The 27741-nt window shown below is 30.4% G+C and overlaps 1 protein-coding gene across 1 annotated transcript in view; it reads right to left on the minus strand.

Moving 5' to 3' along the window:
- The window catches only part of LOC127730647 (adenylate cyclase type 5-like), a 57969-nt gene extending 33524 nt beyond the window's left edge, over nucleotides 1-24445 (minus strand). The window contains exons 1-6 of the mRNA XM_052239145.1: nucleotides 24370-24445; nucleotides 17870-18723; nucleotides 16822-16971; nucleotides 12205-12326; nucleotides 5624-5863; nucleotides 3807-3965 (exon numbers count right to left, since the gene is read on the minus strand). Coding sequence (XP_052095105.1) covers nucleotides 3807-3965; nucleotides 5624-5863; nucleotides 12205-12326; nucleotides 16822-16971; nucleotides 17870-18721 — 1523 coding nt within the window. The 5' untranslated portion in view covers nucleotides 18722-18723; nucleotides 24370-24445. The remainder of the gene's footprint in view (nucleotides 1-3806; nucleotides 3966-5623; nucleotides 5864-12204; nucleotides 12327-16821; nucleotides 16972-17869; nucleotides 18724-24369) is intronic.
- Nucleotides 24446-27741: the final 3296 nt, after the last annotated feature.

Below are 27741 nucleotides of genomic sequence, written 5' to 3' on the forward strand. Positions count from 1 at the left end.
GTAACTTAAAAAGACCATAATTATTGACTTATGTCAGATGATTATGACACTGATTTTACAACTAGTAAGGTCAAGATTTTGTGTATTCAGTTAGATGTGTAATAAATTGAATACACAAATTAATGACCCCAATACTATTATGATTATCAACTGTCATGATATATTAAAATAACTGTGGTCAATTAAGACTGCATTTGAGTGGAGTTTAATCCAATTAATACTTACACCTTTAAGTGTAATTTTTTGAAAATCGTGGCAGCTGTCCATCATACTGGTATTGTATCAATAATCTCATTTGCCAAATGCAAGAATGGGAATAATAGCATTTCAAAAAAATGTGGGAATCAACTCTGACATCAATACACATCTTGAACCAAATTTTATTCAATGGCTTACAGGAACATAAGATACTGATAAAACACTTTCATTATTTTTATCAACTGCTTAAATTTGATAAATCACATTTTCCACATCAATTAATAAATGGCAATTTAATATAAATTTTGATTTACAAAGGAACTATATGCAAATGTATATCTAAAATAAAGAAGTTGTTTGCCCAATCTTTTCTTAATTTAAGGACAAATAACATATTAAAAGTCTGCAGTTGATGATTAAAATGGTGTATAAAGTTTCTGCAAGTCATAGAAACACATAATTGTTTTCAATACATGTCTTCAACTTAGAATTTTGCACCATCTCCAAATCCATAGTGATCACATAGATCCAGCAAGGCTGAATCAAAAATAAAACATAATTGAACCTTTTTCTTCAGATACCATTTCTTGGTCTTGAAGAAGCTTCTGTCCATTTTAATAATAGTTCATCAAAGTTTGACAAAGTTATTGTGGTCTAAATAATTCACCCAAGATAGTACCTAAATGTTTACTGCAAACAAAATTTTTACCGGTATTAGTTTTATCAGTAAAAACAGAAAAATGAAAAAAAAACTTGCAAAATTTTGCTTTGGATACTGTCTTTTTATCATAACAAAAGCTTCTGTCCAATTTTCAATAATAAGATTTAAATTTCCTATTACTTCTAAGTTCTATCACCAACTTTGTGAAAGGACAGAGTATGCTCATTTCTATTATTTTAGTTGGAATATTGACTCACTGTATTTTCAACAAGTACTCAGATTTTGGTTTGGAATTTTAGCAGTACCTGTATAAACCTTATTACAAGATGGATATCACTTTCTTTTTTAGTCATGTTGTTTATATAACCGATAAATTTAGATACAATCCATATAAACTTAATAATTTCTTTAATAAACTCATTCTTAAAGGTTATCAATATAAAACTGCAGTAAGATATTTATATATTGTCTTTATCAGTACTTACCATGCTTACATTATTTTTTTCTAATAAATTAAAACATAACTATAAATTATATATATTTCTGAACTCTTATGGTCCTACATCCTGTTTATACTTATATTTTGCATGGCACAAGGTCATGCTTTTCTCAGACAGTTTATTATGTCTTTACACTAAATCTATTGGATGTGAAAGAATTGATATTTTAGTCTTAGAAAACATGGTTTATCTAATTAATGACCACCCCAAGGGTGACTGGGGTATAGAAGTATGGTCACCATTGGTCTTCCTCCGACCGGCAGTAAAACCCGTGCTAAAGTGGGGCGTCCGTTTGGCTGTGCGGGATGTACAAATTTGCAGCCACGTCCGGTCAGAATGGTGACGTTAAATCCGATGCCTCGTGTAAAGAGAGTGCCACGCTCTTTGCACGTTAAGAACCCTTGCAACAACTCTTTGAGGGGTCCGTAGGTGACCTGTTACAAGGCTAAATTTCTGTCCCTATCCAATATACCCTCATTTCCCGTGGCAGTCTAAATTTCTCCGACCTTAATCCCTTAATCTATTACAGATCCTACCTATTGTATTTATTGTGAACTTGTTCTCGTCCTGAATATGCATGAAATATTTGCCACTGGACGTTAAGCAACCAACAATCAATCAATCAATCTAATTAATGACCTTTAGTTGTTTACATCCACCTCCTTTGGTAACTGGTGGATAGTTGTCTCATTTGTAATAATACCACATCTCCTTATTTTTTAAAACAATTACGAAAAATATTGTTAATAAAAAGACAAAATTGAGTTAACTGTACAAATGTATTAGATGACTGTTCAAAGACTAACTGCAATTTTTTAATATGAATTTTAAAGCTTATATGAAATAAGTAGTCATGTTTTACTTGTTCAATTCAATTCATGTTATCTCATAACATTCATTTTTCATAACAAAGTCACCAAAGTAATTTCAGTTATTGACTGGGTTTAATGTTTGGCCCATAGACTCAACAAAGATCTATAACTGTTACTGGAAACAAGATTCTGATGACAGTTAAAATTTGTCATTTGAACAAAACATTTTATATGCCTTAACACAGTCAGGAAAAGTTTTGTTGTTCATTGTGTTTTGAGAAAAAAACAGCATTCTAGGATGTGACAATAAAAGCATATGATCAACAGATTACTGCTGGTTCAACAGTAAAAAGACAATTACTTTAAAGTATTGAGACAGAAATGATCTTTGAAACAACTGTTATTCTGTATGAAACAATCACATAAGAAAAAATATTTCAATGATATAACAATGCCATTTGTATCCTTTGTAAAATAGGTAATTTCTAAAAATTTTAACAGAAAAACAAGCCAACTTCCTAAGGCGAGGGATTTTTAATTTGTGGGTTTACGAAATGTTGCATGCACAAAATATTTTGCAGAACAAAAACCTTTGTCTAAACCCATTACAAAATGTTTGTTTTCCTTTTTTTGTCATAAATTCCTTAAGATTTTTCATCTCATGGATGAAATGGACTCGTCCAAAGGTGAAAGCCATCAAGTTAAAGGTCAGATATATCAACAAATAATTTACAATTTTCTTGTTTTATAGATTGAAAATAAATGGGGAATGTGTCCATGGGACACAGATGATGCCCCTGCTTGCATATCATATAAAGTTATAAAGGGACATAACTGAAGAATGGTAAAAGTGACGCTACCCAAATTTGTACTTGATCTGAGTTTTGTGATAATAAGTATTGTGTAATAAGTTTCATAAAATTTGGTTGAGGCAAACTTTAGAGAACAGAAATGAAAAATTCAGCAATTTTTCCATTTGTAAAGGGGCATAACTCTAGAACAGTAAAAGTGACACCACAAAAATTAAAATTTATCTGTATTTTGTGGTAATAAGCATTGTGTATAAGTTTCATAACATTTGGTTGAGGCAAACTAAAGTTAGAAAACGGAAACCAATTTTGGGATGTACGTACGGACAGGCATAAAAAATGTTTTCGTTCAGTTGGATATCAAATATGGGATTGCCTTACAAAGTATTAAACTGATATCCTCGTCTTTCGGTGGATGAGTCTACTTCGATTTTGACACAGATGATAAAGTGTTGGTGACACGTGTTTGCAATTTTCATCTCATGTTTTCATGTTTCCTGAAAGCTGTTTTTTTCTTTTCCTGTTTGTCTGTGGACATACCCACTATTTACAAAATTATATGACGATGGCATGCTAGTATGTTTAAAACAGCTGAGCAATAAAATTGGATCTAAAATTTAAGAAATGATGACAAAATAGCATACCAAAAATACTATTAGTGAGCTGAAATATATATTTATTTTAAACATATTTATGTCTTATGAGATATTTTTTTTCTTTTATTTTTCGATAGACCCACCTGACTTTTTCATATAAAAAATGTGTAAACTGAAAAATTAAAAAACCATGGCCTAATAGTGGAAACTGCAAAAACCTAAATACTAACCCTGGGAGTCCTCCTGCTTCCATTATATTAGCTAATGTCACATCATTGGACCAGACATCAAACTGCCATTTCCTTAGCCCCAAAACTCCACAATGGACTCTTCCAGAATGGATTCCAACTCTCATATTAACATCAGCTCCTGTTACATTTCTCACAAGTCTGAAATAACAATTTTGTCAATTGATCATTTAAACTTAATTTTTGCAAGTTGACCTTATTGATTTTCTGATGAACCCTTTAAAAAATAATACAAGTCTGATGGACCTTTATAGGTGTAGTTAAAACTTTTAAAATGTTCTTTATAATTTCCATGTTTGATGTAAGATACATTGCATTAAAAGCCTAAAACTTAATGCAAGAATACAATACATTCAAAGGTTTAACATCTTTTATTACATTTAATTTGCTTAATATACTAACAACATTTCACTACCAAATATGCTAATCATTTTCATCAGTTAATCAGTTTGAAAAGTTGAATTCAGCCTACAACTTAGAATAAAATGTCCAGTTGTTATTGTGAAAGGACAAAGCCATTCATATTAGTACAGTAAAGTACAAAAGAGCAACTTTGTTTATGGCTTCATACAGTAAATGATACAAAGACTATCATTTCCTCATTACAAGTTCTGATGCAGATGTGACAATTTTCCTGTTGACGTCTCTTTCATTTATACAAAAATAAACTATTAAATGGTACTCATTGTTTGGTAAACCCATTAAAATAAGTTATGTATAATATTACAATTCTTATGAATTCTAATTTCATCATAGTCAGTAGCTTGTATGATTGTGGAAATTTAAAACCTCTTTTGCAAAAAGTTATGGTAAAATATTCAGTAAACTGTCTACCAACATAAACCAGACAATCGTAATTAGTGACAGTCTACAACTATAAACCAGACAATCGTAATTTAAGTCACAGAAAAAATAAAATAAGAAAATGTGCAATGATATTAACAATATCTTCTCAATTTAATCCAAATATGTTATTCCTCTTGAATGTCTAAGACATGCCAAATCAGTACAAGTTACCGTTTTATTGCTATAGGTTTATATGTCTCCTGAACTGATTAACAAGTTTCTATTTCATTTTAACAAAGTCACATTTATTTTCATTACCACAAATAATATGAGTCACATTCTAGATTAAGGAATATATAATCTGAGATAACAAATAAGAACTGAAATAATGCAATAAATGCCAATAGTAGTGCTGTTTCTTTGCTCTCTGTTTAGTTATGTGCATGAAGAATTTTGTTTCATGGATTACTTCACAATATCTCTTCTTTTCCATTAGATTAAGTCTTTTTAATAAAACCTTTGAATATTCAGTAACTTTGTTTTCCTTAAGGCAAATATCTATATATATTTCCATCAGTGAAAAGACTGTAATATGAAATTTCAAAAGATTGGTAATAATATTCTTAACACTTTAACTGGCTGAGAACTACAACTAACAGAACTCTTACAATAGCTTCCATCAAAATGTCACTTTTATTTACCTGCAAGTAGGAAGCTAAACAAATCACACTCCTATATAATTATAACCAACACTTAGTTTACTTTTCAACTACCCCACAACATATTGAGCCATGTCTAACACATAAGTTTGAAAGAGTAAATACACATATAATTATTCAGTTTGAATACAAAGTTATCATTGAGTAGTTGTTTAGCAAATTTAAAAAAAAAAATCATCAAATAACATTAAAACTTCATATAACACTAACCTCCATAAAACATTACTACGTGTATTACATAAAGATACTCCTTTATTCAATATTGATCATCATCTCCACAAAAATATTACTTACGAAATAGCTTCTATCATATCAAGCCCCATCTCCACACAACACTGAGCATGATCTGCTCTGATGTCAGGAAGTCCACTCACACAATAATAACAGTCTCCTAAAATCTTAATTCTAAGGCAATGGTTGTCTGCAGCAAGTCGGTCAAAACGAGCAAATAATTCATTGAGTAGCTGTACAAGTTCCTGAGCAGTGCATTGGGAGGATAATGCTGTGAAGCCACAAATATCAGCAAACAAAATACTGTAAAACACAAATTTTAGTCATTACCATTAAAAAATGTTTTACAAAGGTCTATACAATATATGTCATACTAAGTTTCAGGGATAATGTTAATGTCTTTTATTCTTAGTTGTAAATATATACAGAAAAAGTTACATTGTATTAGGTATCGTTGTAGATGTTTGTTTGTTGGTGTTTACTGCCACTTTAAGCTTCCTTAGATATCATGGTGGACAGTTTTTAGTAGTGGGGGGAGCCAGAGTACCTGGAGAGAACCACCATTTGTAGATAAAGAAGTATAAAGTTAAAATGTATTTCATGTTTGGTTTCTTATGAGGCATTCCTTGCTTGGCTGTGGATAAATAGGTTAAAGGTTATGACATATTCCATCCTTGTTTGTAGATTTTTTTGTTTTTAGAGGTATTCCATTCTTGGTCAGAGATATAAAGGGATAATGTAATGAGGTATCCCATACATGGTCAGAGATATAAAGGGATAATGTAATGGGGTATTCCATACTTGATCAGAGATATAAAAGGACAATGTTATGAAGTATTTTATACTTGGTTGTAGTTCAACTTGAATAATGTTATGAGGTATTTTATACTTGGTTGTAGATAATGTTATGAGGTATTTTATACTTGGTTGTAAATAATGTTATTAGATATTTTATACTTGGTTGTAAATAATGTTATGAGGTATTTTATACTTGGTTGTAGATAATGTTATGAGGTATCTTATACTTGGTTGTAGATAATGTTATGAGGTATTTGATACTTGGTTGTAAATAATGTTATTAGGTATTTTATACTTGGTTGTAAATAATGTCATTAAATATCTTATACTTGGTTGAAGATAATGTTATGAGGTATTTTATACTTGGTTGTAGATAATGTTATGAGGTATTTTATACTTGGTTGTAGATAATGTTATGAGGTATTTTATACTTGGTTGTAGATCAATTTGGATAATGTTATGAGGTATTTGATACTTGGTTGTAGATAATATTATTAGGTATTTTATACTTGGTTGTAAATAATGTTATTAGATATTTTATACTTGGTTGTAGATAATGTTATTAAATATCTTATACTTGGTTGTAGATAATGTTATGAGGTATTTTATACTTGGTTGTAGATAATGTTATGAGGTATTTTATACTTGGTTGTAGATAATGTTATGAGGTATTTTATACTTGGTTGTAGATCAATTTGGATAATGTTATGAGGTATTTGATACTTGGTTGTAGATAATATTATTAGGTATTTTATACTTGGTTGTAAATAATGTTATTAGATATTTTATACTTGGTTGTAGATAATGTTATTAGATATTTTATACTTGGTTGTAGATAATGTTATGAGGTATTTAATACTAGGTTGTAGATAATGTTATTAGATATTTTATAGTTGGTTGTAGATAAATTTGGATAATGTTATGAGTAATTTAATACTAGGTTGTAGATAATATTATGAGGTATTTGATACTTGGTTGTAGATAATGTTATGAGGTATTTTATACTTGGTTGTAGATAATGTTATTAGATATCTTATACTTGGTTGTAGATAATGTTATGAGGTATTTTATACTTGGTTGAAAATAATGTTATTAGGTATTTTATACTTGGTTGTAGATAAATTTGGATAATGTTATGAGGTATTTTATACTTGGTTGTAGATAATGTTATGAGGTATCTTATACTTGGTTGTAGATAATGTTATGAGGTATTTGATACTTGGTTGTAGATAATATTATTAGGTATTTTATACTTGGTTGTAAATAATGTTATTAGATATTTTATACTTGGTTGTAGATAATGTTATTAGATATTTTATACTTGGTTGTAGATAATGTTATGAGGTATTTAATACTAGGTTGTAGATAATGTTTTTAGATATTTTATAGTTGGTTGTAGATAAATTTGGATAATGTTATGAGTAATTTAATACTAGGTTGTAGATAATATTATGAGGTATTTGATACTTGGTTGTAGATAATGTTATGAGGTATTTAATACTTGGTTGTAGATAATGTTATTAGATATCTTATACTTGGTTGTAGATAATGTTATGAGGTATTTTATACTTGGTTGAAAATAATGTTATTAGGTATTTTATACTTGGTTGTAGATAAATTTGGATAATGTTATGGGTATTTTATACTTGGTTGTAGATAATGTTATGAGGTATCTTATACTTGGTTGTAGATAATGTTATGAGGTATTTGATACTTGGTTGTAGATAATATTATTAGGTATTTTATACTTGGTTGTAGATAATGTTATGAGGTATTTTATACTTGGTTGTAAATAATGTTATTAGATATTTTATACTTGGTTGTAGATAATGTTATGAGGTATTTTATACTTGGTTGTAGATAATGTTATTAGATATCTTATACTTGGTTGTAGATAATGTTATGAGGTATTTTATACTTGGTTGTAGATAATGTTATGAGGTATTTTATACTTGGTTGTAGATAATGTTATTGGATATTTTATACTTGGTTGTAGATCAATTTGGATAATGTTATGAGGTATTTGATACTTGGTTGTAGATAATATTATTAGGTATTTTATACTTGGTTGTAAACAATGTTATTAGATATTTTATACTTGGTTGTAGATAATGTTATGAGGTATTTTATACTTGGTTGTAGATAATGTTATGAGGTATTTTATACTTGGTTGTAGATAATGTTATGAGGTATTTTATACTTGGTTGTAGATAATGTTATGAGGTATTTGATACTTGGTTGTAGATAATGTTATGAGGTATTTTATACTTGGTTGTAGATAATGTTATTAGATATCTTATACTTGGTTGTAGATAATGTTATGAGGTATTTTATACTTGGTTGAAAATAATGTTATTAGGTATTTTATACTTGGTTGTAGATAAATTTGGATAATGTTATGAGGTATTTTATACTTGGTTGTATATAATGTTATGAGGTATCTTATACTTGGTTGTAGATAATGTTATGAGGTATTTGAAAATTGGTTGTAGATAATATTATTAGGTATTTTATACTTGGTTGTAAATAATGTTATTAGATATTTGATACTTGGTTGTAGATAATGTTATGAGGTATTTTATACTTGGTTGTAGATAATGTTATGAGGTATTTGATACTTGGTTGTAGATAATGTTATGAGGTATTTTATACTTGGTTGTAGATAATGTTATTAGATATCTTATACTTGGTTGTAGATAATGTTATGAGGTATTTTATACTTGGTTGAAAATAATGTTATTAGGTATTTTATACTTGGTTGTAGATAAATTTGGATAATGTTATGAGGTATTTTATACTTGGTTGTAGATAATGTTATGAGGTATCTTATACTTGGTTGTAGATAATGTTATGAGGTATTTGATACTTGGTTGTAGATAATATTATTAGGTATTTTATACTTGGTTGTAGATAATGTTATGAGGTATTTTATACTTGGTTGTAAATAATGTTATTAGATATTTTATACTTGGTTGTAGATAATGTTATGAGGTATTTTATACTTGGTTGTAAATAATGTTATGAGGTATTTTATACTTGGTTGTAGATAGATTTGGATTAAATTATGAGGTATTCCATACTTGGTTGTAGATAAATTCGTGTTAGGTACTTTGTCGTAGAAAATGTAGAAAAATGTGTTACTATATAAATAAGGATATTGTTCTGCAAGGATTAAAATACTAAACATTTCATTTTATTTTATTTATTATCATCTGCAATGACACATCTTTAGATTGCTTTGCAGTTTTTACCCTTAAACCAAATTAAGCAACATTTAAAAGATACATCACGAGATTCTGAAGACCCTATGGGAAGAGCATTAAAATTGTACTTGACATTTATTTTGTCATAATTTTTTATTTATTCCTGTTTAAGAAGGATTAGGAAAAGTTAATTTATGAAATGGAAAAAAGGAATAATTCAAAGTAGCTGAAGGAATAATTAACTTTATTTTGTCAGAAACAAAATACTAAATTTCAGAATATCCAGTAACTGGTTCTAATAAAACAGAACTGCAACAAGTCAGATTTGTCAATACATAGAGAGACAAATTGTAAACATAGGAATAAGTTTCTTAGGGATCTGAACACTATTCCATTTTTCTCAGGAACTTAAATCATTGACTTATAAAAAGATACAACATTAATAAACTGTTAACACAGAGATATGTCTCAACTTTTTGTTATTTTGATAATGCAAATGTTGAAATTAAAATAGCAATACTTTAACATGTAAGTAATGCAAATATTCAAAGTCAATGAACTGTGACTGAAGGTACAGGGCTGAACAATCTCCATGGAAATGAAATGTGCCAATACTAATACAACTGCATACCAAATACCATTGACTTATCATAAGTCGTTCCCTTTAAACAAACCTAAACACAAACATTTACTTGTAAACTATGTAAAAGTTTAAAAGTCAATGAACCATGATGAGGGGGTGTGGCTATATAATCTCCATGGAAATGAGACTTGCAAATGCCTATATACATTGCATACCAAATATCATTGACTTAACATTAGTGGTTCATCTTTGACTGATCTAATCACAAACTAATACATGTAAACTAAGCAAAAGTTTCAAAATCAATAGACCATGATTGAGGGTAAGGACCATATTCTCCATGGAAATGAGATGTGCTAATGCTTATACAACTGCATACCAATTATCACTGACCTACAACAAATGGTTCCCCTTAAACTGACCTAATCACAAACTAATACATGTAAACTAAGCAAAAATTTCAAAGTCAATAGACCATGACTGAGGGGGCAGGGCCAAATAATCTCCATGGAAATGAGATGAGCCAATGCTTATACAACTGCATACCAAATATCATTGACCTACCACTAGTGGTTCACCATAAACTATACCTAATCTCAAACTAATACATTGTTGTTGCCGCCACCGGAAACAGCATACCTATGTCTTGCGTTTTGACTCCGTCAAGGCGAGACAAAAATCAGTAGCAACAGTGGAAGTCATATTTAACACACTAAAAAAGATTGTGAACAGATTTTATCCAGATCTTCTCAGTCTTGTCCATACATTTGTAAGTTAATCTTATCTATTGTAGTTCTAAAGATAAAAGGCAAAAAAACAAAAATGGGTGAAAACTGTCATTGAATGGTAATATGAGAAGATTGTCGATTTCAGTCATGTTACAATACTATTGTTTGCACAAATCAAAGGACATTTATTTATATGCTGCTGAACACAATGTCTATAATCATCTGTAAGGGTTCATTAATAGCAAAAACACCTACAATAAATCATTACCTCAGAACATATAGTTCATAAAAACAAATATTGATAAAAGAATAAATTTAACCTCAGCAAATATATGTATTTAATATATATATGATTAACACCTTATAACAAGCTTCATCATGTGTGATATAACAAAATCTTCCTTGTGTTACATGGTAACGTAAATCCTCTGTCTTGTTGTGAACAGGTTTAACATGAGACGGTTCCTAATCAGACACTGGATAACAGTAGTAAGAATGGTAGCGACTTCTTGTATTCAACAAAACAACCAATATTTCTTATGTCATGTTCAACAACAATTATGGTATTTGTATGGTACAAACCGTTATGGTGGTCTTAATGGATAATGTAGATTCATTATTATTGATGGGATACCAATTTTCATGTATTTCATAGATACAGGTGAACCATGAACTTTAATGATCAATTTTTTTTTCAGCTTGTATGCAGACTTAGGCAAAACCAAGAAATCAAATATCAACGAAAATACAATTTTTTTCTCAATCAACAAAAATTGGAACCCACAAAAATAAATAAATGCACAGTAGCTAGAGTGTTTGACATAGACATTCTACCAAGCATACTAAACAAATGTTGTTTGTGAGGTTTGCTGAAGAAAGGAACTGATATTATAAATGTTCTCTTACATCCAGGTATCCATATTACTACAGGGTCATTTATGGTAAAGGTTCCTTGATATTGTTAGAGATCTAACACAGATGATGCATTACATTTTCCTATATTCGGATATATTGTTCAAATCTGGTTTTTATTGGAACAATAAGAGTCAGAAATGAATTTTATTAACATGTCTTTGTAATGCCAAAGAGAAAGCCCATATTATATCTCTGGTTCTTAGTTTTCCATTTTTTGCATTGTACAGATATGACAAGGGGAACTGTATATCCAATTAAATATTGTAAGTAAACCTTGGTCAACTATGCTATTTATAAAACTGAAACTAGCAAAGTTGTATCCAGTTCCTCTTTTATTCCAACAGACCTAACCTTTACTTAATATTGTCTTTTCATGAACTTGTTCATTTTCCTGAGTAAGTTTTAAACATTACAGACCTGACTTTGTCATGTCTCTGAATATAGATTTTATGGAACATAGTATCCTTTGGTGCACCAGCTATGTCTGCTTTCATCTCCATGGCAACATGTCTAGGCAATACAGAGAGTAGCAATCTTTCCTGAAATACAATAATATTTTTGTTATCAACAACACGAACCAAATGAGGTTTATCTAAGTGTCATTTTAAAAAGGACCATTCATTATAATTCCTTTCAAGATTGTTTTAGTTTGGCTTAAATAGACTTCAAAAAGATGGATATTTGTATCACACATACTGATGGCCTTTATGTCAAATACTTTTTGTACTTTTAAGTACAAATTGTACATTCATGACAATAATTTGAATCATCATAGCTTATAACAATTTGAAATTGCAGAAGAAATTCTGAAAAAAAAAGGAAGAATAAGAAATGGCAAGATGAATCCATTTGAACCCATTTCTGCACGTCTATGCTTATTCTGTAAACAGAGGGGGTTCAAAAAGGAATATGTCGCCAATTCATCAAAAGACAATTTAACCAATTTTTGCCTGTCATATTGAAAACTATAATAGATCAATTAAATTGTAAACAGCATTAAACAAGGAATTATTTGAATCTGGAATAATTTTAATTTTGGAAAACTGATGAAAAATGTATGATGAAAACTAACCCAATTTATGAGGGTTAGCCATGCATGCATGGCTCAGGGGGTTAGTTAGTTATTACTTAAATATCAGTGAAAGTAAAATGAGACATGTCCAATGGCTAACCTTCTTTAGTTTGGTAAGCTTTCATCAAACATTTCTTATCAACTTTCCAGAATTCAAATAATTCAAGGAGTAGGGGCAATAAGGTCCTTATTTGGCCCAAATATTAGTGCAAATTGAGAAGTTACCACACATATTCTAAAATTTACCCTAACTACACTAAGGTACAAGGTGTTCAGAAAATAAAATAAATTTCACATTTAATGAGTTACCATGGCAACAAACAATGCCAAATTTGTACACTTTTTTAATTTCTTGATTTTCCTTGTTTTACATCAATTTTTAAGTATATATATCGGAGGTAGTGGATTAGAAAAGTATGTGAGCACCCAAAAACGACTTTATATTATTATTTGGTGAGAATATGTCAAGAGTTATAATAAAGCTTCTCTTACATTATTTTGTTGTTTTTTTGCCTACACACAATATTTCAACTAAAAAAATGATGAAGGAAAACTCTGCAATTTTCTTTGCTTTCATGAAAATGGTGCTTATTATGATGTAATTGTTACATCATATCATCAAAAATCTCTTGACTTTATGCATTTCATAAAATTATGAGCAAATTTGAAATATTTCTCAAAAATTTTATTTTCTTTGGCCAAAACCTGTCCTTAATTCCTTACTCCTTTATGACTGAAAACCTTAGTTGACTCCTTATAGGAGTTATAGCCCTTAAGTGAAGGTAGTTTTTTAATGTCAGCGTTTCTGACTTTTTATAATAAATTTGAAGACAGAAACTATAAATAACAAATTAGATTACAAGTAGCAGATCTACAAAAATGCTAATATGACTAAAATCATTATTCGACCTCTTATAGGAGTTATTGCTGTTGTCAATTATCTTGAAAACTTTGAATATACAGAAGCTGTAAACAGCAAAATTGATCAACATAACAACATCCATTAGTCATCTTGAACTTGCAGTAAGGCATGAGCATATTTATCTAGTACAAAATATAAGATAAAATAAATCAATTGACAACAAAAAAACAAGTCAGAAGAACCACTGAAACAGGGGAGTTTATTAATCACTAAATTTAGAACTTTTACCAAAGAACACTTCAATTATTCGTAATACTGAACTGCAGAAACTTCCAGAAAAACAAATTGAAGAAAACATTATTGTTCAAAGTGATGGCTTTATTCATCAGAATGTAATCAGGGCAGTGGATATACCTTAAAAACTACTGTAAATGTAAAAATAAAGAGATGTGGTAAAATTGCCAATGAAACAACTATCCATAAAGACCAAAGAACAAAGATGTGAACAATAACAGGTCAGGATATGGCCCTCAACAATGACCTGTACCATCTAGTAAGTAACCTATAAAAGTTTCTGGTATGACAAAATGTGAAACAATTACAAGTTAGGACTTAAACAGTGACCTGTACCATATAGTAAAGTTTCTGGTATGACAAAATGTGAAACAATTACAGGTCAGGACTTAAACAATGACCTGTACCATATAGTAAGTAACCTATAAAAGTTTCTGGTATGACAAAATGTGAAACAATTACAGGTCAGGATATGGCCTTCAACAATGACCTGTACCATCTAGTAAGTGACCTATAAAAGTTTCTGGTATGACAAAATGTGAAACAATTACAGGTCAGGATATGGCCTTCAACAATGACCTGTACCATCTAGTAAGTGACCTATAAAAGTTTCTGGTATGACAAAATGTGAAACAATTACAGGTCAGGACATAAACAATGACCTGTACCATCTAGTAAGTAACCTATAAAAGTTTCTGGTATGATAAAATGTGAAACAATTACAGGTCAGGATATGGCCTTCAACAATGACCTGTACATCTAGTAAGTAGCCTATAAAAGTTTCTGGTATGACAAAATGTGAAACAATTACAGGTCAGGATATGGCCTTCAACAATGACCTGTACCATCTAGTAAGTAGCCTATAAAAGTTTCTGGTATGACAAAATGTGAAACAATTACAGATCAGGATATGGCCTTCAACAATGACCTGTACCATCTAGTAAGTGACCTATAAAAGTTTCTGGTATGACAAAATGTGAAACAATTCAGAAGAGAAGAAAATCATTATTTCAGTGCTTTCTCTAAAATCCGGTTATTTCTTCATCAGTCAATGGACAAATTAACTTTACATCTTTATTCTCATTTATTGAATGGATGATCACAAATTCTGAGCCAGCTCATATAATTTGAACTTTAGTTACATTTCTTCATCTCTCTTGTGAGTAACAGAAATATTTTAATCTTTTTTGATGAACACATTTCTCTGAGAATGGGGATATAAATCAATAACTACAAGATTACTTCTAATATTAAACATTTCTGCCATGTAAAGGTTCATTAGCAGACTACTGTATTAAGAGTCATTAGAGACAGTTGTCATGGTAACAATAAAAACAGGTAGGTAATCTTGAGACATTAAAACCAAAGGCTTACATTGGGTGGACTACTGTTTATCATGTAAGCTATCACCCCTTGCTTGGTGGTAGATAACTCTATGAATAACAACTGTATCCATTACCTCAATCCATACTATAATTTGTGTTACCGTATTTAACATAGAAAAAATCTAAAACTATACATCACCAATAAAGTTTTAATGGCCTTAGAAACAAATATAAACAATATAAATTTGTCATTTTGGTCATTTTTCACAATCTATAATAGAGAGTTCAATTTCTATAGTTCAATTTCAACTGGATATCCACCTATCAATGGATTCAAATATCTTTTGTAGCTCGTTTGTTATTTAGACAGAAAACAAGACATTGTAAGCAATCAGCAATAATTTGCTAAGATGTCTTTTCCATCAATGACAAATGTAATTTATCTTTTCCTTTACTTCAATTCCTCAGTGTCCTTAGCACAATAGTTGTAATCAGTATCCCATGAAATTCACTTTAACTGCTCCAAATTAAATTAAATATACCAATACCCTGAGAACAAAAGTAGAGATGTTGGAAATTTTTGCCTTCGGTATTCAATTGCTTACAGTAATACAATGTTTAAGCCATGTAGGCTTTAGATTTTTTGAGACATATCATTATATAAAATGAAATTTTCTTTGAGAATTTGATCAGTAGATTTTTTACATGAAAACTGGAAGAGAAATTAAAAGGCTTTTTAAATGTAACTGAGTAACCTGGGACAAAACAAAAAGATTATCTATACCACAGTTTTTAGAATTCCTTTTAACCTGAATAAAACTGCTGTACAGAAAACATTATTTCCACTTTGCAGCAATTAACTTGAACACACAAGTTGATTGAGAAACATGTATATATTTAATGAAAGATTAAAGTAATAAAAAGGATGAGGCAGATAACAAATAACAATTTTCTAACTAAATAAATGGGGAATGTGTCCATGGGACACAGATGATACCCCTGCTTGCGTATAAAGTTATAAAGGGGCATAACTCAAGAACAGTAAAAGTGACGCCACCGAAATTCAAACTTTATCTGTGTTTTGTGGTATTAAGCATTGGTTATAAGTTTCATAACATTTGGTTGAAACCAATTTTGGGACGTACAGACTTATGGACGTATGGAGGGATGTACAGCAGACAAGGGTAAAACTTAATGCCCCCTCCGCTACGGCGGGGGCATAAAAAAGTCAACAAGATATGTCTGCCATGTAAAAGGGGACTCAAAAATTGCATGGAACTGAGATGAAATAACTTCAATTTCAATGCAATATCAATCAATTCATAAAAGTGGGAAAATCATTCTTGGTCACCACATCAGCCTCCTCCTCGATCCTAATAAATGACTGTTTCATTTTGAAAACCACTATAAATAGAATTACTGTGATTGATTGAAAATTGTTTACCACAAAAGGGAAACCTGACCAAAAAATTTTTTTTTACTTGTTCTTGATTTTCTCTCTGTGTTGTCAGACGAGCCTCTATACATCGTCTTGTTTCTAGGAAAGCTTGTCTCTGATTGTACTCTGTTGGCCAATGTGTGAATATCCCTACCAAATTTGTAGCTGTAAATATCAATGCATTTGCAATCCCCTGCAACAGAAAATGTGTGCACCAAGTTACTAAACAACAACATACTTTACCTTAAGAAAAAAAGTGCTCAATGCAATACACAAACTTAAGTTTGTCCATTATTACATGTCATAAAATGTTTTACAATAACTTTTTCAACTCAACCGAAAATATCTGACATCACATCAAAAGCTATAATTTTTCCCATCAAATTAATCATGTCTTCCTGAACAATATCAGTAAAGTTGGGCAATAAAAATAAAAATGTATACTGGACCAAACAGATAAGGATCATTGACTAATATTTTCATTTACAGTTTTATTACTTTTTCGACATATTATGTTTTCATCCCAAAATATACTGTTTAAATGAGACAGAGAAAGCTATTTCTTACTGATTTGTGATGATCATGCTAAACTCTTGAAAAAAAATCATGGTGTCAGTAGTCTATCTGGTCTCATTTTCAGTAAAAATGCAATTTTTCAAATGTTTTGATTTAATGAATAAAATATAATACGTGAGAAAGTGAGAAAAAATATTTTTGTCAAACTTTTCTTAATGAAACATTGACATTTACACCCCAAAAAAGGTAAAAAAAGAAATTTAAGTGAAATTTGAATAAATTAATGTTTGCTCAAGCACTGTAATTAAGATTGACACCTGCAAACAATATAAAAAGGTGGAGTTTAACCTGAAAACATTATACTTAAATTTGATTGGATGTTATCCTGGAGGTTAGGCATCTAAATATAAATCTAAATATGAAGTATACAGGTTTAACGTTGCCTATTAATATTGTTTGCAGATGTCAATCTTAATTACATTTTGTACAATGATTGAGCAAACATTTAAACAAACAAAGCAAGCAAGCAAACCAAAGTCTTACTCTACAAGCATTAGGAAATTAGCTCTAAATACCTGCTTAACTCGGTATTCTTTGTCTGCTGTAAAGCTGACAGTACATGATACACTGATAATGGACAGTGTGATTCCAGTAAGGCATGCAAATCTCATTCTAATAGGTAACAGTGTGTAGATCATGTATATGAATATAACATTCATCCAAACTCCATCAGATCCTGATTTTGGTGAGTTGTCAAGAGAAACAAGAACGCATGATGCACAGAAAAACAAAATAATGATGAACAAGGTTATCAGCATTTGCTGTTGGTCAAAAGATGATCGATTACATAAAAATTCTAAAAATATACACAAAAAAAACAAAATGCCAAAATTGATGGCTCTTGCCGGCATAATAGCTCCATAAATATAGTAAGTCACTAGCAGTATTATACTAACAACACAAATGAATCCCAAAGAAATACACAAGTTCAACTGATTCAGTTTGAAGAAATACCGCTGGTATAATCGCTCAAGATCCTTATTTTGGAAGTGACTAGATGAAAATACTTCTTTAACACCACTTAAGTTAAGAAATTTCTTCTGTTCTACTTTTTCATCAGGATCAACAAAAGGTTTTACTTTTGTTTTCTTTTTGCTACATTCTAATTCTTGAGCTTTATATTTGTCCCTTGCTCTTTCCCATGCTGATTTCCTTGTAGCAGATGTCGGTGTATCTGGACGAAGACTGTTTGGTGATACAGTACCTTCCAAGTTTACAATATGAGAGTGATTGTCATTTCCATTCCTATCAGTATTTCCATTTAGTAGTCTAATTCTTGATTCCAACTTCTGTATTATATGACCATTCTGTTGAACTTGTCCTGTGTCTAGGACAAGATGTGGATGTGGAACCTTTTCAGACTCCATATCTATAAAATAAAAGTAAACAGATAAATATTAATATTATAAGCATGTGACATGTCTATACCTATATGATAAACCCATACATATTTCACACTACAAGCATATTATATGTCCATACCAAGTTCACACTATAAGCATATGACATGTCTATACCTAGTTCACTCTTTATTCAATTTCCCGTAATGAAAAATACAACTTTTCCGATTTAAATTTTTGTGATTTTATAATATTTTAACGCTCGTGAAATGTTCTAGAATCATTTATATGCATTTCTGATGGCAACTTGATGCTGGGAAACACCTTTTCCATGAAAATACCGCAAACAATCGCACACGATTTGAAATCAACACAAGTTTTACTATACATTTTCAACAAGTGACAAACAGTTTTTTCTTTCTGAATTCCTCTCAAAAATAATTTAAAGAACAAATATATTTTCTTAATTATGATCTTAGCCATGAAAGACAAGGAAACTGTATTCAAGATATTCTAACTTACTTATCAATTGATTATTACTTTGTTTTTTATAGGGTTCTTTATTTAATGTTATTAAACACAATTGTGAGCAATTCAAAACATACTTTTGTTTGAAAAAATCTTTGAGATGCAGCAAAATTTGACCAATGCCAAATCTTCAACTCATTCAGACCTAGCTGCACAACCGTTGCTTTTATGGTCCTTATGATATTTTTTGACAATTTGCATACATAGGTACAAATGTAATTCAGACCACAAGCATGGCAAGGCAAGGAAATACCACCTTAGCAGTTTTCATGCAAAAATGCTTTGAAAAATAACAATAAATGTGGATAGTGTCCACATGTGGACACAGATGATGCCCCCGCTTGCATATCGTATAGTTATAAAGGGACATAACTGAAGAACGGTAAAAGTGACGCAACCCAAATTTGAACATGATCTGAGTTTTATGGTAATAAGCATTGTGTGTAAGTCTCATAACATTTGGTTGAGGCTAACTTAAGTAGAGAACAGAAACTAAAAATTCAGCAATTTTTCTATTTGTAAACACGCATAACTCTAAAATGGTTGTGTATAAGTTTTATAACATTTGGTTGAGACAAACTAAAGTTAGAGAACGGAAACGAAAAATTCAGCAATTTTTATGTTTATAAAGGGACATAACTCAAGATTAGTAAAAGTGTCGCCACCAGATTTCGTACTTAATCTGTATTATGTAGTAATAAGCATTGTGTATAAGTTTCATAACATTTAGTTGAGGCAAACTAAAGTTAGAAAACGGAAACAAAAAATTTGTACTTGATCTTAGTTTTTTGGTAATGAATATTGTGTATAGGTTTCATAATGTTTGGTCGGAGCAAACTTACGTTACAGAATGGAAACTAAAAATTTTGCAATCTTTCGATTTATAAAGGGCATAACTCAATAATGGTTAAAGTGACACTACCCAAAATCAACTTGATCTGTGTTTTATCAGTGGAAGTCAAAATTAAACATTGCATTGTATAAAGCATTGATTGTAGTTGATTCATCTATAATCATGAACAAAGGAGATAACTCTAATTTAAATAAATGTGGATAGTGTCCACATGTGGACACAGATGATGCCCCCACTTGCATATCGTATAGTTATAAAGGGACATAACTGAAGAACGGTAAAAGTGATGCTACCCAAATTTGAACTTGATCTGAGTTTTGAGGTAATAAGCATTGTGTGTAAGTCTCAAAACATTTGGTTGAGGCTAACTTAAGTATAGAACAGAAACTAAAAATTCAGCAATTTTTCTATTTGTAAACACGCATAACTCTAGAACGGTTGTATATAAGTTTTATAACATTTGGTTGAGACAAATCAAAAAATTCAGCAATTTTTATGTTTATAAAGGGACATAACTCAAGAATGGTAAAAGTGTTGCCACCGAATTTCGTACTTAATCTGTATGATGTAGTAATAAGCATTGTGTATAAGTTTCATAACATTTGGTTGAGGCAAACTAAAGTAAGAAAACGGAAACAAAAAATTTGTACTTGATCTTAGTTTTGTGGTAATGAATATCGTGTAAAGGTTTATTTATAAAGGGGCATAACTCAATAATGGTGTTAAAGTGACACTACCCAAATTCAACTTGATCTGTGTTTTATCAGTGGAAGTCAAAATTAAACATTGCATTGTATAAAGCATTTATTGTAGTTGATTCAACTATAATCATGGACAAAGGAAGATAACTCCAATTTTAAAAATTACTTGATATTAAGAAGAAAATAACATTTTTGCAATTTTTCCATTTATAAAGGGACATAACTCTAGAACCACTAAAGTGACACCACCAAAATTCAAACTTGATCTGTGTTTTGTGGTAATAAGCATTGTGTATAAGTTTCATAACATTTGGTTGAGGCAAACTTAAGTAAGAGAAAGGAAACTAAAAATTTTGCAATTTTTCCATTTATAAAGGGGCATAACTCTAGAACGGTTAAAGTGACGCCACCAAAATTTAAACTTGATCTGTGTTTTGTGGTAATAAGCATTGTGTCTAAGTTTCATAACATTTGGTTGAGGCAAACTCAAGTTAGAGAACGGAAACCAATTTTGGGACATACAGACGTACGTACGTACAGACGGACAAGGGTAAAACTTAATGCCCCCACCCCTACTGCGGGGGCATAAAAATTACTTGATATTTTAGAAGAAAATAAAAATTTTGCAATTTTTCCATTTATAAAGGGGCATAACTCTAGAACGGTTAAAGTGACGCCACCAAAATTCGAAATCGATCTGTGTTTTGTGGTAATAAGCATTGTGTCTAAGTTTCATAACATTTGGTTGAGGCAAACTCAAGTTAGAGAACGGAAACCAATTTTGGGACATACAGACGTACGTACGTACAGACGGACAAGGGTAAAACTTAATGCCCCCACCCCTACTGCGGGGGCATAAAAATTACTTGATATTTTAGAAGAAAATAAAAATTTTGCAATTTTTCCATTTATAAAGGGGCATAACTCTAGAACGGTTAAAGTGACGCCACCAAAATTCGAAATCGATCTGTGTTTTGTGGTAATAAGCATTGTGTATTAGTTTCATAACATTTGGTTGAGGCAAACTTAAGTTAGAGAACGGAAACTAAAAATTTGGCAATTTTTCCATTTATAAAGGGGCATAACTCTAGAACGGTTCAAGTGACGCCACCAAAATTCAAACTTGATCTGTGTTTTGTGGTAATAAGCATTGTGTCTAAGTTTCATAACATTTGGTTGAGGCAAACTCAAGTTAGAGAACGGAAACCAATTTTGGGACGTAAGTACGTACTTACGTACTGACGGACAAGGTTAAAACTTAATGCCCCCACCTCTACAGCGGGGGCTAAAAAGGTATAGATGCTTGGAAAATTTGATTCTTAAAAAGTATTAACACGATCCTTCAATTTTCCCTGAAGTCTCCCTGTTGGGGCTTCCCAGAAGTTTCCCAGTTGGGTCTTCACTTCTCCCTGTTTGGCTGCCAGGGAGAAGTCACTTCTCCTTATAATTCTGAAGTGTGGTGACCCCTGACAATAACCATAAGACATGTCCATACCTATTCACACTTATAAGCATAGGTCATGTCCATACCTATCAGCATATGATAAACCCATACATAGTTCACACTACAAGCATATTAAATACCCATACCAAGTTCATACTATAAGCATAGGACATGTCTATACCTAGTTCACACTATAAGCATATGACATGTCTAAACCTAGTTCACACTATAAGTCTTTAATCACAGGACATGTCCATACCTAGCTATATATAGTCACACTTATAATCATAGGACATATCCATACCTAGTTCACACTATAATAGATATAAGAAGATGTGGTATGAGTGTCAATGAGACAACTCTCTATAAGCATATGACATGTCCATACCTACTTCACACTATAAACATATGATATGTCTATACCTAGTTCCCATTATAAGCATAGAACATGTCCATTCCTAATTCACACTATAAGCATATGACATGCCTGCACCTTGTTCACTCTATAAGCGCAGGATATGTCAATACCTAGTTCACACTATAACCATAGGATATGTCCATACCTTGGTCACACTATAAACATATTATGTCCGTTCCTAGTTCACACTATTAGTAAAGGATATGTTCATACCTTGTTCACACTATAAGCATATTATGTCCATACTTAGTTCACTCTTTATGCATATGACATGACTGTACTTGTTGACACTATAACCATTGGACACTACAAGCATATGATAAATCTATACCTAGTTAACACTAAAAACATAGGATACATCCATACCTAGTTCACACTATAAGTATATAATGAATCTATACCTAGTTCACACTAAAGGCATAGGATATATCCATACCTAGTTCAAACTATAAGCATAGGATACATCCATACCTAGTTCACACTATAAGCATATGATAAATCTATACCTAGTTAACACTAAAAACATAGGATACATCCATACCTAGTTCAAACTATAAGCATATGATGAATCTATACCTAGTTCACACTAAAGGCATAGGATATATCCATACCTAGTTCAAACTATAAGCATAGGATACATCCATACCTAGTTCACACTATAAGCATATGATAAATCTATACCTAGTTAACACTAAAAACATAGGATACATCCATACCTAGTTCACACTATAAGCATATGATGAATCTATACCTAGTTCACACTAAAGGCATATGATATATCCATACCTAGTTCAAACTATAAGCATAGGATACATCTATACCTAGTTCACACTATAAGCATATGATAAATCTATACCTAGTTAACACTAAAAACATAGGATACATCCATACCTAGTTCACACTATAAGCATATGATGAATCTATACCTAGTTCACACTATAAGCATAGGACATATTTATACCTAGTTCACACTTTAACCATAGGACATGTCCATACCTAGTTCACACTATAAGCATAGGATACGTCCATCGCTAGTTCAAAGTAATGTAGTTCTGATAATGATGAAAATTCATATTTTACCAATGTTGCTCTTTATTTGATTTTATGACTAAGTAAAAAAAATTAAATATATTATCAGATCAAGACAATCCCACATGACATTGAACAAATCTTCATATGCAGGTTCATCTGAAGACATGAAATCAATGAAAATTGGTATCCCACAATTAATAATAATGAATCTGCAGTACTTTGCTAAAGCTGCATGTTACTTTCTTTTTTCCTTTTAAAATACAGCAATTGATTTAATAACTAAAACTGTTTTCCTTATAAAAGATCTATACGATTAACAGTATTTTTCATTTATCTAATGGCAAAATATTTTACATATCAGTTAGTCCAACAAGTTGGCAAGAAATGAAAAATTATTGAGTTTATATTTCAATCCATTTACATTAAATACTGTGATTAAGGATTTTTGTTACATCGATTAAACTTTTTTCCTGTATTAAATAAAAATAAAACACACACTTTGACTATGTCCTGAAACAGTCAAAGAATGCATTTAGCAATCAAAATTTTTTTTTCACTCAGATTAACAATATGAGGTAATTAAGCACTTTGAAGAAATAATATTGATTATTTACATCTCTGATCAAAGAGTAGTAACTGCATGGAATACTTAATCATTTCAAAAAAGATTTCTTAATTCATTTAACAAGAATAACATACCTTAGTGTGTTTAGCATTGCAGAGGAATAATCTAGTTTGACCAGTTTGCCAAAACCTCTTGACTGGAGTCGGTGACAAATATGACACTATAAAAGACAAAAACTGCCTTTAAAAATTATTGTTAAGTTCAGATTAAGAGCAAAATGGGAAAATGACAATGTGGTAGGTTCCTTTAACAAATTTTCTTCTTTAGTTGGGACACAATAGCAAAATATGACATAATATTAAGATTAAAAGGATGACTTACTTCAGGTAGTGGCAAGACTTAAGTCTATCAGATATCAGTATAATATATATTTTTGAATTTAGTCTCAGATGTCTTTAAGAGCTTTAAACGTTTTGCTTTTAATGCAAACTTGCAAAAACTGCCAAAATAGAACCAAGTTCTAACCTAAAACGACAAGATGTCTCTTATGCAGATGTTTAAAAATATATTTTTGGTATAGGACATGGGTAATGTTTATTTTCGTCAAAAACAATATGTCAATTTTAACATGTTTTATCACAGTGACATCATATCTGATGCTTTTGTAATATGGTTTCCATTCATTTATCAAGATAAACTGTTAACACAGAGATACATCTCACGTTTTTGTTATTTTGATTGTAAAATGCAAATGTTGAAATTAAAATAACAATATTTTAACATATTTCAGTTATTCAAAATATTCAAAGATAATGAACCATGACTGAAGATACAGGGCCAAATAATCTCCATGGAAATGATATGTGCCAATGCTTGTACAACTGCATACAATATATCATTGACTTATCATAAGTGGTTCCCTTTAAACTGACCTTATCACAAACTTTAACATGTTAACTAAGCAAAAGTTTCAAAGTCAATAGACCATGACTGAGGGGCAAGGCCAAATAATCTGCACGGAAATGAGATGAGCCAATGCTAATTCAACTGTATACCAAATATCATTGACCTAACACTTTCGGTTCTCCGTAAGCTGACCTAATCACAAAGTAATACATTGTTGATGCAACTGCCTCTAACGCAGCCCCCAAGGGAAACAGCATACCTATATCTCACATTTTGACTCTGTCAAGGCAAGACAAAAACTAAAATAATTTTTAAAGGATTGAAGAATTTCATAATTTTTATAATTTCAAGGACCAAATTTCATGCATCAATGATAATGACTCTTAATACCTATTCCTTTCTGTCACCTAGAAAGTGATTAAATTCATAAATTGTGATAACTGGTCCTAAATGTACCCCTAAAATATATCTTTCGCCATTATGATGAAAGTTTTAAATTTAAACATACCAAAATAAATCGTAAAAATGCAAGATTATCAAGTATCATATAAATAAACCTTATGAGTAATGATTATGATTAAACAATTTATATTATAATTTAATGGGGAAAAAGCAATTACAGTTATAATATAATTTTTATTGTGATCGACTTATTTTTGCATCTTTCAAGAATAGAAAATAACACAAATATAAATCTTTGCAAATGTATAAATATTAAATCTTCCTTCATATAAGTAAGTAAAGAAAATAAGAAATCGTGAAAAAAAAATTGATGCGAAATCGGCCAAAAGTGTTGAACATGAAATTAAGTATTCACAAAATGAATTGGTTTACTGTAATTAGTAGGGTATGTTACATTTATTTCAGTTGATATTAAATTCTAATGATACTGCCTGGTTACAAGATCAAATGATTATAGTAACAAAACATAAACTAATAAAACGTAAAACTTCCAGCGATCTTCCCTCCCCATTACTGTAAATTTATAGCAATTACTATAATACAATATGTCTTTTATGTATATTTTTAGTCTATCTACTTATTATCCTAATCTTGTTACAGCAGTTTAACAATTTTTTTTTGCATATAAACTAGTCATTAACAAATTCTGTTGGGAAAAAATTAAATCAGTATTAACAAAAGGAGTCAAAGTTTGACACAACAAAATTTAACCACTAGGTTTCGGTAAAAACTGCGGAAATATCCTGATTTACAGTAATAAATCTATAAACTAAACAGACATCTTACAATATTAATCATAGGCATTTTAAAAAATGTAATATATCTTATAATAATTGCTCAAGGACATCATTGGTTATAATTTTGCCAAAGCCTTTTTACAGGATTTTTCTGAATATTTTTAACAAATTTTTAGTTTCATTTTCAAACTCTCTAGCCATTGTCTTACATTTAATTCTGATGAGGCACAAGCCATACAGTTATAATGAAAATAATAAGAAAACCACTTACCAAAATAAGTTGCAATGGGCCCTTTTTCAGTTCTATTGAATCTTTATTCTTAGAATAAAAGTCAGCCTGTTTTGAGTATGAAAAAGGTCATCAACCATCATTTTTAAGTTGATGGTAGGAGCTTTATTTACTTGGTCTGGTAGCAACTTAGTGATTTATGAGTTTGAATGTCCCTTTGGTATCCTTCGCCTCGCTTTTACCCTTTACAGGAATATGAATTTGAAACTAAAGATTAATCTGAAGATTATTGATGATTTCTTATTTGCAGTAGGTTTAAAGACCAAATGATGATCGATGGAAAAGATTATGATTTTTTTTTATAGATAGTCATTTAATAAATGGAGGAGGAGGGGGTATAAACACAGGAGAATATAAAATAAAATGGCCATTTCACTTTGAACAAAAAACTAAAAAAATACATTTTTAACGAATTTGCACAAAAAACAGCGAATACTGATCTTCAAGCACGAAAACACATGCAAACATGTTGCACAAAAAATAACCCTTTACCAATAACTTTTAAGGATAACATTTTGTTCATCTTATTTAGAATTTCCAGTTTTCAGTATTGATGGCAGCAGTGTTTGATGGTAGTGAGTTGGGTGTAATCATCCATGATTCTCAAAGGGATCATATATTTATCTTTAACCAAGTTTTGCTAGTAGTTTGCTCCTCAAAAGATTTCTATTTTCTTTTATTAAATCTTTTATCAAATTTCCTATTTTAGTATCAATGACAGCCACACTTGTAAAGGCTAGGGTCATCAAAATTAAAAGAATTAATTCCAACAAAATAATTCATTACTGAATAAGTGAAATTTCTCGTTTCAACTTAACTCCTTTAGAAAGTCAATGACAAAAATTAAATATATCAAGATCAAGACAAATAGTTTCTAAAAAAGTTTTTGGTTTGAGTGAGGAATAGTAATGACTTACCTTGAAAAAGTTGACTTCACATGTTTACAGTAGACATAATCAGCCAATACTGAATACTAACACTTTGTCATCAAATCTATTTCATATTCTTTTCTATCGACCATCATTTGGTCTTCACACCTACTGCAAATAAACAATAATTCATCAATAATCTTTAGTTTCAAATTCATATTTAATTTTGAAAAAAAAACAACA

Source organism: Mytilus californianus, unplaced genomic scaffold (genome assembly GCF_021869535.1).
Source record: "Mytilus californianus isolate M0D057914Y unplaced genomic scaffold, xbMytCali1.0.p SCAF_2, whole genome shotgun sequence".
In the NCBI taxonomy this organism is placed as follows: Eukaryota; Metazoa; Mollusca; class Bivalvia; order Mytilida; family Mytilidae; genus Mytilus; species Mytilus californianus.